The 12379-nt window shown below is 44.6% G+C and overlaps 1 protein-coding gene across 1 annotated transcript; it reads right to left on the bottom strand.

The window, feature by feature from the left end:
* Positions 1-4971: 4971 nt before the first annotated feature.
* Positions 4972-7449, bottom strand: JUND (JunD proto-oncogene, AP-1 transcription factor subunit). The gene has a single exon (XM_056570247.1). It carries the CDS (start codon positions 6909-6911, stop codon positions 6024-6026), a length of 888 nt encoding a protein of 295 aa, XP_056426222.1. The 5' UTR covers positions 6912-7449; the 3' UTR covers positions 4972-6023.
* Positions 7450-12379: the final 4930 nt, after the last annotated feature.

The following is a 12379-nucleotide window of genomic DNA, read 5'->3' on the forward strand; positions in this document are numbered from 1 at the left end:
TCTTGGATTTGAATAGTTGTGTTGCATATTTAATGAAATGTTCTACAAACACAAAACTTCAGGTTATTTTAAGTCTAGACAGGTTTGACAGCTACCAGCTGGAGCTTCACACAGAGGATCTGTATCTTCCATAACTACACAAACACCTCAAACAGCAAACCAAAACCTTATGATGTACTCCACAAAGCTGTGCTTTCTATGGATGTGTCTGTAGAAAAAGGAGTCTCTGGTTTGGCTAATGACTTAAAGGGAACCAATCATCAGATGTTACCCTGTATAACGCTTTGCAAAGCATTATATAGGGTAAAATCTTTATTTTCACCATTCCCGGGGGACGCTCCTGCCCTTAGGGATGGTGAAGATATGAAGTTATATACTAGTCACCTGGGGGGAGCTCTTCTAATCTACTCCCGTTCTTCGGCCTGCAGCGACGCCCCCTCCGCATGATTGATGGGCCGCGTCATCGCTCTGCTCTGTCTGTTCAGTGAGCGGAACAATGACGCGGCCCATCAATCAAGCGGAGGGGGCGTCGCTGCCTGCAGAAGAATGGGAGTAGGTGAGTGGAGCTCCCCGCCCAGGTGACTACTTACAGCGGCGGCGGTGACTAGTTTATAACTTCATATCTTCACCATCCCTGGGGGCAGGAGCGTCCCCCGGGGATGGTGAGGACAACAATTTTACCCTATATAACGCTTTGCCAAGAATTATATAGGGTAAAATCTGATGATTGGTTCACTTTAAATCATGTTTCAAGGTTCTTTTCAGGGCTGAACATTGACTTACATGGTAACTACCTAAAGGTGGCACTAGAGATAGAGTTTTCTTCTAGCACAGAGTCATTGTGCATTTTTCTAACACTTCAAAATGTAGCAGCTGCTCTATTTAATGCTACAAGTAGTATGTTCTTCCTGTGTTTGCATAGGTTTCCCTTGGGAGCTCTATTTGTGAATGTGTAATAGGAAATTAAAGTTAAATCCTCATTGGAAGGTACAGGGACTGAAATTTAATGGTGTCAATTTTTGTACAGCACTGCAGAATATGTTAGTGCTACATAAATAAATAAGTGTATACATTTCATTTTTTTAAAAAATGTATACCCTCCCCTTGATCCAAGGCTCCATCTGTGGATCTACTCAATTAAACATCTACCTATGTGCATCGATATAACTATCTGATCATACCCTCACTAACACACCACTAGGTTATCACCAACACTACATATTATTTGTGAACACACATTGTTTGTTGTCATTAGGTGACCGAGAATTAAAATCATTGTGGTACCATTTTAGTTTTATTGATTAAAAGTAACATTTTATCTGTCCTAAAGAGTAGTATTGAATCTGTGATAAGATAATATACATTTTATTAGCCATAACAGTCAATGGAAAACACCATTGTATGTGCATATATATATATATATATATATATATATATATATATATATTTAGCTGAACAAAGCATTAAAGTGCTTATTAGGAATAGAAAAGGAGATCTAATTTCTTCCAAAAGTAGAACCACACCAGTGGTATTACAACTTGGCTCCATTCACTTCAATTAAACTGAACAAATTGAGGGCAGGTGTGGTGCTGTGTTTTTTTTTTTGTTTGTTTGTTTGTTTTTTAAAGAAATTATAATTTTTTTTTTTAAAGAAATTTTTTTTTTTTTTTTTTAGTCCCGGATACCCCCTCAAATCTGCAGTGTATACAGTGCATGTGAACATACCCTTAGGGGAACAAAAACTGTACACCTAATCACATGCCCCAAACATAGGTAGAATAAAGCATTACTAAGGTTGCATGCACACCACGTTTTCACTATACGGGTGCCAGATCCTGCTGGGGGAGTGGAAAACTATGCGCTCCCGTACCACAGCTGGATCGGCGCTGAAATCCATTGACTTTGATGAGCCGGAAACGGGTCCAAAAATGAGCCGACCGGAGTAAAACGGTGACTCCGGTCGGCTCATTTTTGGACACGTTTCCGGTTTTCTGACCGGACCTCAAAACATAGTATACTATGTTTTGAGGTCCGGTCAGAAAACCGGATACGGGTCAAAAATTAGCCTACCGGAGTAAAACGGTGACAATGGATTTCAGCACGGTTTTCCCCTCCCCCACCCGGATCCGGCACCCGTATAGTGAAAACGTGGTGTGCATGCACCCTAACACATGTCACCATCATAGGACAAAGATTCATTACCTTGGATCTTGGAAAAAGTAGCAGAACAGCTTTTGTGATATCTACATTAGCTCAAAACTATATTTAACACATACACAAACATGTTACAGCATGCTGTGTAGTTTCAGAGCCATCAGCTAATCGTGGATCTGGTGAGTTTAAATTTACTTTGGGCAGAGTAAGTGAAGATCCAGTTTCTATTATTGTGAGCTTCCAACTTAATGACAGGTTTGATGTTTATGAGTGGAGAGATAATTATAGGCGCTCCAAACACAACAGACAACTAAACACACAAGAAATGGGGCAGGGACATCTGCACAAGTCTACATTACTGCTTAAAGAAAAAGTATCATGAAGGACAAGTTATCCCTACCCAAAGAACAGGGGATAAGTGTCTGACCCTCCACGATAAGACATTTATCTCCCCTATCCTTTGGATAGGGGATAAATTGTCCTATATGAGAGAGCTCCTTTTAAAGGGTTATGCAACCTGAAAATATTAATTGGTGGGGGGTCAGACTACTGGCAATCATGTGTTTAAAGGGGCCACAGCACTGGTGAGTACTACAGCCTCTATAGTGTTTCCCTGTGAACAAGGCAGTTCCCTACCCTGCATCACTGTTACATATAGTACATGGAAATGATGAACACAGGTAAACCTTTAAAAGGTAATAAGATAATATTCAATACTTGATGAATGCCACAGGCCCTTTAAGCAGGTGATCAGAGGATGTTTCAGAAAATGGATCAAACACAGATAGACTAGCTGTAGGATAGGCCATATATTTGAGAAGACCTTTAAGGCTAGGTTCCGACTACGGAATTTCCGCCTGCAATTCCTCTCTGAAATTGCAGTTGGAAATTCCACTTGCTAAAATGTATAGTGTAGTGAATGGGTTTCCGTTCACAAATTCACACTTCGGAATTTGTGAAGCAGAATTTGTGAACGGAAAATCCGATTGGAAATTTCCGCCTGAAGAAAGGGGTTGCTCTTTCTTCAGGCGGAAATCCGCGCAGAACACATTGCAGTCTATGGGAGACTGCAGTGTCCGCGCGGTCCTAGCGCCGACTGATTCAGTCAGCGCCGGCCGCACTCTGAATATCCAGGCGGAAATTTTCAGCCCGGAGATTCCGTAGTCTGAACCTAGCCTAAAAGGGCACAAAGCATATGTTTACAAAGCTCTGGTTTAGTGTTCCAAAATGGCTACTGTTATCCAGGATTGCAAAAACAGAGTCAATTTGTTCCAGAAACTGCACCACTCCTGTGCTCAGGTTGTGTAGTTTTACAACTTGACTCCATTCATGTCAAAGCAACTGCAATTTCACACACAACCTGAGGACAAGTGTGGAGCTGTTTTTTGAAAAAATTGTCTGTTTTTCTATTCCTGGATAACCCCTTTAAAGGAAACCTGTCAGCCAGTTCACCCACACTAAACCCAATACACTGGGATATAGTGTGGGTGAACAGGAGTCCATACAGGGGTCACTCACTAGTTTGCCTACACTGGCCATTGAGTTATGCCCCAGTAATATTCTGCTGTTTGTCCCCAGAATTGCGCATTCAAGGCGGGTCCCCCGCTGGACGGCTGCCTCTGCCGCATCCTAAGCCCGCCCCCTTACTTAGAAAAATCATTATCTTCAACTCCACGTCCTAGTGATGTGGAGTCAGATGCCCCTGTAGCCCAGCGCTGTCTGCAGAGCTCATGCGCTGAATTTTTTTACACAGCTCTCGCCTCCTGATGACGTAAGAGCTGTGCGTTGGGAGAGCCGCTCTGCGCATCGTAACTGCACATGCGCCGATACCTCCCTACACCCGTCTTCGGCTGAGAGCTGGGTAAAAAATTCAGCACATGAGCTCTGCAGACAGAGCGCTGCCCTCCGGGGGCGTGTGACTCCACATCACTACGACGTGGCGTTGAAGATAATGATTATGCTAAATAAGGGGTCTGGCTTAGGACGCGGCAGAGGCAGCCGGCCAGCAGGGGCCCTGCCTTGAAAGGGCGATGCTGGGGACAAACAGGAGAACTTTACCAGGGCATAACTGAACGGACAGTGTAGGCAGACAAGAAAGTGACCCCTGTATGGACTCCTGTTCACCCACACTATAACTCCGTGTATTGGGTTTAGTGTGGGTGAACTGGCTGACAGTTTTCCTTTAAGCCTGCCTAACCCTGCTATTTAGCAATGGTTATATTTTTACTTACCAGAAGACTCCCAGACTGGCATTCTACAATTTCCAATGCTTTTGCACTGTGCTGATGGCCAAGGACAGTATACCTGACCACATTTTACATGCATAATAAAGAAAGGTGTATATATATCTCAACTGGCTCCAGAAAGTTAAACAGATTTGTAAATTACTTCTATTAAAAAATCTTAATCCTTTCAGTACTTATGAGCTTCTGAAGTTAAGGTTGTTCTTTTCTGTCTAAGTGCTCTCTGATGACACCTGTCTTGGGAAACGCCCAGTTTAGAAGAGGTTTGCTATGGGGATTTGCTTCTAAACTGGGCAGGTTCCCGAGACAGGTGTCATCAGAGAGGACTTAGATAGAAAAGAACAACCTTAACTTCAGAAGCTCATAAGTACTGAAAGGATTAAGATTTTTTTAATAGAAGTAATTCACAAATCTGTAACTTTCTGGAGCCAGTTGATATATATATATATATATATATATATATATATATATATATATAAATAAAAAGTTTTTTCCTGCAATACCCCTTTAATAATTACAAGATAGCAGGCGGGGTGGGCATTGGGACACTAAACCTCAGCTGTGTAAAGACATGCTGGTGGTTTGTCACAAATAATGTCAGTTTTTAATACATACTGATCTGAAAAGTTCCTGAAACACATACCCATAAAAGAGAGACCCTTATGCAACAAGAATAAACTATTGGAACCAAACCAAAGTTTCTCATTTAGACCATACTTTATTGTACATAAGAACACTAAAGTACTATATATACTGGAATGTGTAGTAAAAAAAGACTTAAAAACATTGTTCCCAGTATAACATAAATATAGCAAGTTGAACTGAACACTTCAAACAAAAAAAACAAGATCTGTAAAACGTTACATTTACATTATTTTACAATTGGGTGTGCAAGCAAGATGCACCTACACACTCTCTTAGCTACTCCAATGGAGTGGCCTGCAAAGGCAGCAACCCTCTGGCAAGAAAGACATTTCAGATATGCAGAGGAATGCCCCTCTTCTCCCTGCGCTAGAGACCTTGTAAACATTTAAGGCAGTAAATAGGCAACCAGCACTGTTTGCACTTGGCATAAGTATTGGACCAAGTTTGTCTAGAACAAGTTTTAGGAATTAACTACTTCTATGTCAAGAGCTTCTATATGGTATAAACCTGGGGCCTGGAGGCGGGAGACAGTCTCTTACCAGCTACAGAAATAGCTCTATCCTTATCAGGCACTCGGGATCCACATCAGACTCTAGTTTCCCTGCACAAATAAAACTACAAATGAAAATGATTTTTTTACGATGTAAACTGAAACCATTTTACAAAACATTATCTGAGTTTGTCTCAAGAAACAACCAGCTTCGTAATAGCTAAGGCCTCATTGAGCAACAGCGCTCATTGTCTATGTCCGAGACCTGACTATCTCAGGTGAGGACAACTGTTACCTATTGACAGTACTGATAGGTACTCGCAGGTGGTTAAATAAACCACAATAGTCTTTGGTTGGGCCTATGATCCTCATGATTACAAGTTGGCATAGCGCCTGAACAGTCCAGTTTTGGCATGTAAGATCCTCTTTTGGAATGAAGTTTATCAGTAGGCATAAAAAGATAAAAAGTCAAATCTGGTTACAAGATAAGCTTAGTAAGCTTGGACTTGCTGAGGAAGAAGTTGGCAGCCGCTGTTGACGTGACTCATGACTTTCTGCTTCAGCTGGGCCACCTGTTCCCTCAACAGGTTAGCAGTAGATGCCAACTCTGTATTTTGAGTTTTAAGGCTTTTCACTTTCTCCTCCAGTCTAGAAATTCTCTCCAATTTCCTCTTTCGGCATTTAGAAGCTGCTATTCTGTTCCTTAGCCGTTTTCTTTCAGCTTTGATCCTTTCCTGAGTGTCCATGTCAATAGGAGACATTGGTGGGCTGTCTCCAAAAGATGGTACTTCTGGCACAATCTGTGGTTCGTCCTTGAGAATCTGCAGTCTAGGTGGAGGGGCTATGGACTGCTGTGCCAGGCCTGACGGTGGAGGTGGAAATGGCACGGTGTCAGTGCTGTAATTTACAGTGGTGCCCATTGGCCCACTTGAGTAACTGCTGAGATTGGCATACACAGGGGCATCAGATGGTGGGGGAGGCTGCAGAGTGGCACCTGCAGGTACAGAGCTTAAATCCACTGCACTTGTCACCCCGAGTTGATTTTGCTTGTGAAGATCTTCCAGCGCTTTCACAAATCCTTCAGCAAACTCCTGTTCTTCACTGGCCACCTTGGGGTAGATAAACTGGCTGGTGGTTGGAGTGGTAGTGACCAGGCCATTGGATTGGATGATGAGCCTCTCCAGCTCTGGAGATGCCAGCTTCAACAGTCCAAGATCAGGGGAGGTCAAGAGGCCATCATGAGGCTTTAAGGAGTTGGCTACCTGCTCATTCAGGTTGAGGTTTAGGTCTTTCTTCATCATGGTGGCAACAGAAGAAGTGTAAAAGTTCGAAGCCTGATGCAAATTCAAAACATCATCATGGTAGAAGGGTATTTCCATTATACCCTAAGGTTGTCTTAGAAGAAGAGGGGTTCGGCCCTTTAAACCCCCATCGGATCTCTGTAGAAAGAGGTGCAGAGAAAGCGTTACCGTGCGGAGACAATCTGTTGCGTCTTCTAGGCAGGCGTGCCTTCAACTCCCAAGTTGGGGAAGAAGCTTCTTTGTTCTTGAAAATGTCAGTGCCCCTTTAAGAGGCAGGCAGCCTTTGTCTACAGCGCCGGGTCCTTCACCATGCCACACCACGGGACAGGCGGTGCCCACACATCCTCTGCCAGAAGTCGGGCTCTTTAGGAGTGAGACGGACAGACTCCCCCGGTCGCCTCCTCTTCACAACACAAAGTGTAGGCGGTGCGGCCGCCCGGAGTCCTCGTCCCTGTATAACTGAGCTTGTCACCACTGAGGCAGCTACTTCCTCAGCGGCACCGAGACCTGAAGCGAGCGTCTCCCCTTCCGTACAGCGATCTTACAGCCGCGGCCCCGCCGCCCGTACTTCCTTATATAATGTTCCCTCGGACATTATGTCACTTAGCTCCTCTGTGATTGGTCAGATATGACGCGAGACGTTCCCCGCTTAGGCTTGTGGGCGGGCCGAAGGGCTAGTGATGCACGCTGGGCTGATGTCATTGGTTAACTAATTAGCCGCTGAAAGCCGCTGCTCGCCCAATGGTAAGTCGCGGGCTGGTCACATGGCATTGACGTCCTTTCTTCATTAAAGAGCTCCCTGAACGAAGAGACGTCAGAGGATATTTTTAGACACGTGGACAGGGAGTGGCGCGCTTGTCAGAATTGAGACAACTGTGTCGACTCTTTTGTGTATGTACATATATAGAGGGGTAACCAGACCTATCTCTAATGGCAGAGGTCACCTGTCTACTCTGCCTGCCTGTGTTCAGCAGACATACAGGATAGAAGCTTTCCTCTGCTTCTTAGTGTTACAAATGCTCATCACCTGTTGTCTGGTTACTAACAGATAAGCTGGCAGACTTATTGGATCATCTCTTTATTCCACTCAGGGTTTTGGGGGAAGCTGTATTAGAACTGTGACCTCCTGCCTAGTAGTTTCAGAAACAAACATGACAGGACTTTCTACAAGGTTATCTTTACTTCCATTATTCCAACCCTGAAGTCTGAAGGGCTTCCTGTTATGGAAGCCAAATAACGCCTATACAGTTGAATCTCCCAGTAGCGGACACTCACAGGGGAAAAAAGTGTTTGCTATTGATGGATGTTCCCTATTGGGAAAAAAAAGCCACAAAATCTTTCTAAATGACCAAATACTGTACTGTACTTGCTCCACGGTGTAATTACCTATAAAACACGATAAAAAGCAATATTACAATAGAATCTCCCAGTGCCGTTTAATTACCCCTTATCACCCCCTGTACCATTTCACCCCCCCTCCCCATGCCGTTTTATTCCCCCTCTTGATTCCTCCAATGACACTTAATTCTTCCACCCTTCAACTCCCTGTGCCATCTTATTCCCCCTTTATCCTCTTGTGCCACTTTATTCCCCTCATCCCCCCTTACTCATGTGCCACATAATTTCACCTTGATACCCCTTGTGCCATTTAATTCCCCATTTATTACCCTCTGGGAAAATTCAATGCCCCCTATTTACCACCACTGTGCCGTTTTATTCCCCCTTTATCTTCCGGTGCCACTTTATTCCCCCTGAGCCAAATCATCCCCCTCACCCCTTGTGCCACATCAATTTTCCCCTTTCCTCCTCCCCTGTTGTTCTTCTTACCTGACCAGCAGACTCAGGTGCAGAGGCTTTCAGGGGGTTTGATGTTCTCCTGATGTCCTCTGTGCTGCATTCACTGAGAGGCTGTGAGCAGCAGCCGCTGCCAGCAGTGACTAGTAACGCTCCTGACATCACTCTTCAATGCCCACAGCTGCCGCTGCTGCTCTCAGTAAGTGCAGGGAGAGGAAGGAAAGGTAAAAGTGATATGGCAAAAGGGGTAAGGGGGGATGATATGGCACAGGGGAATAAAGTGGCACAGGGTGATAAAGGGGTATGAAATGGCATGGGGGATGAAATAGCACAGGTGGGATAAAGGGGGGAAAGAATTGGCACAGGAGGAATGAAATGGCACAGGGTGGTAAAGAGGGGGTGATGTATTTGCACAGGGTAATAAAGGGGGAATGAAATGACGTGGGGGGGATCAAGGGATAATAATGTGTCACAGCGGGTAATTAAGGGGTGGTCGATCTGGCACAGGGGGATAAGTGGGAGGGGCAAATGATGTGGCCGGCGGATGTTCAGAAGCAGGATACCACTGTTAAAACAGAGGTCTTCTGCTTCTGTGCTGCGGATGGTGGGAGCCTGGGCCCCTTTCTGGGGTATTGGCTGTACCCCCCTGACGGCGGCCCTGTGTACAAGGTAGGGCCAGAACAAAAGCCTGGTTGTCCCCTATTGGGAGTGTTTTGTTTCCTATTGGGAGTGTTTTGTCTCCTATTGGGAGTGCTTTGTCTCCTATTGGATGTGTCCCCAAATACATTAAGTCTTAAGGGACTCTGCCGGGGAATAAAAACTGTCCACTATTGGGAGGTGTCCACTAAGGGTACTTTGCCATAAATGCCACCTCTTCTACCCATGCCGAACCCTGGGAAGCTCACAAAACTGTCCTTCATGGAAATCCCCAGTACAAGAAGCCTCCCATAAAAAGCATGAAATGATAAAAAGCTAAAAAGCAGAATCTAGCATCAAAAGTAGTAGAAATGGGTTTGAAGGCTTGAAGGGGTGTTCCAGTTATAAAAAAAAATGTATCTCCATCCACAGAATAGCGGAACAACAGAAAAAGAATGGTCTAGGAGGCGCTGCTTGCGTAGTTGACAAGAAAGCACCATTGCTCGCATAGGACAACGCATTTTTTATTTTGCACAATAAGGACGACGCGTTTCGACACTGGCTCGTCCCTCCCTCAGGTCCACCAATGTATCCCTGAGCGGTTAATCCAACTCGTCGGAATACTGGTGCAGAGATCCAAGCAGCATCTCTTAAATAGAGTTGAGTGAACTTTTGAAAAGTTCGGTTCACCGGACTCGCCAAACCTTTCGGAAATCACGAGTTTGGTTTGGCTCAGTTTGACTTGAACCAGCAATTAAATAAGCCCCATAACACGTTTATAACACTTCCATACATCTCTAAACCCCTGTCTAACACTGTTAGGAATGTATTCAAGTAGTTTTAAAGTGTTTTTAAAGCTCAGTTATGGTGACGTATGGCCCATGGTAACTATTACTGCTCACCCATTTTAGGCCTATTCACACCAAAATAAAGCGGCATAAAGTATCCCTGGTTGTCGGTAGATGGCTGCCAGTGAAGAAGAAATAGCTCTTGTATAAAAAAAAATTATCCCATTTCCTGGGGATGATGAGTTGTGTATGTTTATGCCTGACTGGAAGTAGGGTGGTGGTGGATTGGTGTTACTAGTAGTATCCAGTGTACAGCAGGCGGTGGCTGAGTGATGTTAATAGCGCACAGCATGAGATGAAAGACAGATGTTAATAGCATACAGCATGAGATGGCAGACTGATGTCACTAGCGTACAGCATGAGATGGTGTACAGATGTTACTAGCATCCAGCAGGGGTGGTGGTTGTACTGCATAACCAGTGGTATCTGAAAGAGGAGGTTTAAATGCCTCACTGATCCATGGTTGATTCATTTTAGTAAAAGTCAGTTTTTCCACGCTGCTGACTGACAATCTTGTTCGCTTTGGGGTTACCACACCTCCTGCTGCGCTCACTAGAGGGTGGTCAAGACAGAACACTCATGGCAAACTTGCCCAGTTGTGGCCAATGGTCTAATCTGGTGAGCCAGAAGTCCATGGGGTCTGGGCTCATGGTGTCTGTCAGAGAAAGTACACTGCTGAGGTAGGCCTCAGACTTGGTTGTTCAGGTTGTGGTTTACATCCCTTTCATGATTCATGACAGGGGAGCGTACAGGATGCAGAAACTTCGCCATCATGTGCTCAAACGTCAAGATGCCACTCCTGCTACTACTGATGATTCTGCCTCTTGCTAGGGTAGTACTGGCAGAAGTAGTGGAGCATTACAGAGGGCGGAGACTGGACCTCCGTTCAGCAGGTGTTTGTTGCTGGAAAGCTGTAGCAAGCTGTCTGCGTAGCTTCTCCTTATACAAATCCAATTTATCCTCCTTCCCAGAAGGCGACAAAAATTCCCCAATTTTGGGTTGATACCGAGGGTCTACGAGTGTGGCTATCCAGTACTCCTCTCTTCCCTTCAAGCCCACAATATGCATGTTATTGTACAAGCAGGAAAGCATACACCTAGCCATCCTTGCCAGCTTTTCTGAGGGCCCAGCATGTTCCACCTCCGTCCCATACTGCCAAGGTTGGTCATGCTCCTCCTCGTCCTCATCAATGTCGCCTTGTGTAAGGTCCTCGTCCCCTCTCTCTTCCATAGAGTCCATCTCCAAATCCTCCTCCTCAGGTCTCACTACCACCTCATCCAAATCCTCCTCCACCTCAAGGAGAACATCCATACTGCTGCCATCAAGACATGTAGTCTCGTCCATCCCTCCTTCTTCCATCATTGCCATCAGTGTCTGCTCCAAAAGGAATATCAGAGGCATTACATCAAAAATGCCACTATTTTCCTTGCTGACATATCATATAATCTCCTCAAAAGGCACGAGCATGTAACAAATGTCCCTGATTAGCTGCCAATCACACTGAGCTGTAAATCACACTGGCTCCAGAAATTGTCTTGCTGTTGTATGAGAAAGCCTGTCACTGCTTTGCACTGCTGGTAGAGGCAGTGGAGGTGTTTGCGGAACAATATAACACTACAGGCTAGATACGTGTAACTTCAACATGCTTTTTGCATGGCATGGATGACAGCAAAATGAGTACTGAAGATGTTTGCGTAACAACATTAAATGCACCAGAACTGTATTACACTACAGACTAGAAACGTGTAACTTCAACATGCTTTTTGCGTGGCAGAGTTGACAGCACAATGCGTACTGAAGGTGTTTGCGGAAATCTATTATATTCACGACTGTGTTGACAGGCCCTATAGGTAACATGGTAACATAGTAACATAGTAACATAGTTCATAAGGTGGAAAAAAGACCAGAGTCCATCAAGTTCAACCTATATCCCTAATGAGTCTCTACTCAATTGATCCAGGGGAAGGCAAAAAACTGAACAGCATATTCCAGGTGAGGCTGTACCAATGCTTTATAAAGGGGGAGTATTATGTCCCTGTCCCTTGAGTCCATGCCTCTTTTTATACATGACAATATCCTGCTGGCTTTGGAAGCAGCAGCCTGACATTGCATGCTATTCTGTAGTCTGTGATCTACAAGTACACCCAGATCCTTCTCTACCAGTGACTCTGCCAGTTTAATCCCCCCTAAGACATACGATGCATGCAGGTTATTAGTACCCAGATACATAACTTTACATTTATCCACATAAAGTCCTTCAAACAATTT

This window comes from Hyla sarda, chromosome 1, assembly GCF_029499605.1.
Source record: "Hyla sarda isolate aHylSar1 chromosome 1, aHylSar1.hap1, whole genome shotgun sequence".
Classification (NCBI taxonomy): Eukaryota; Metazoa; Chordata; class Amphibia; order Anura; family Hylidae; genus Hyla; species Hyla sarda.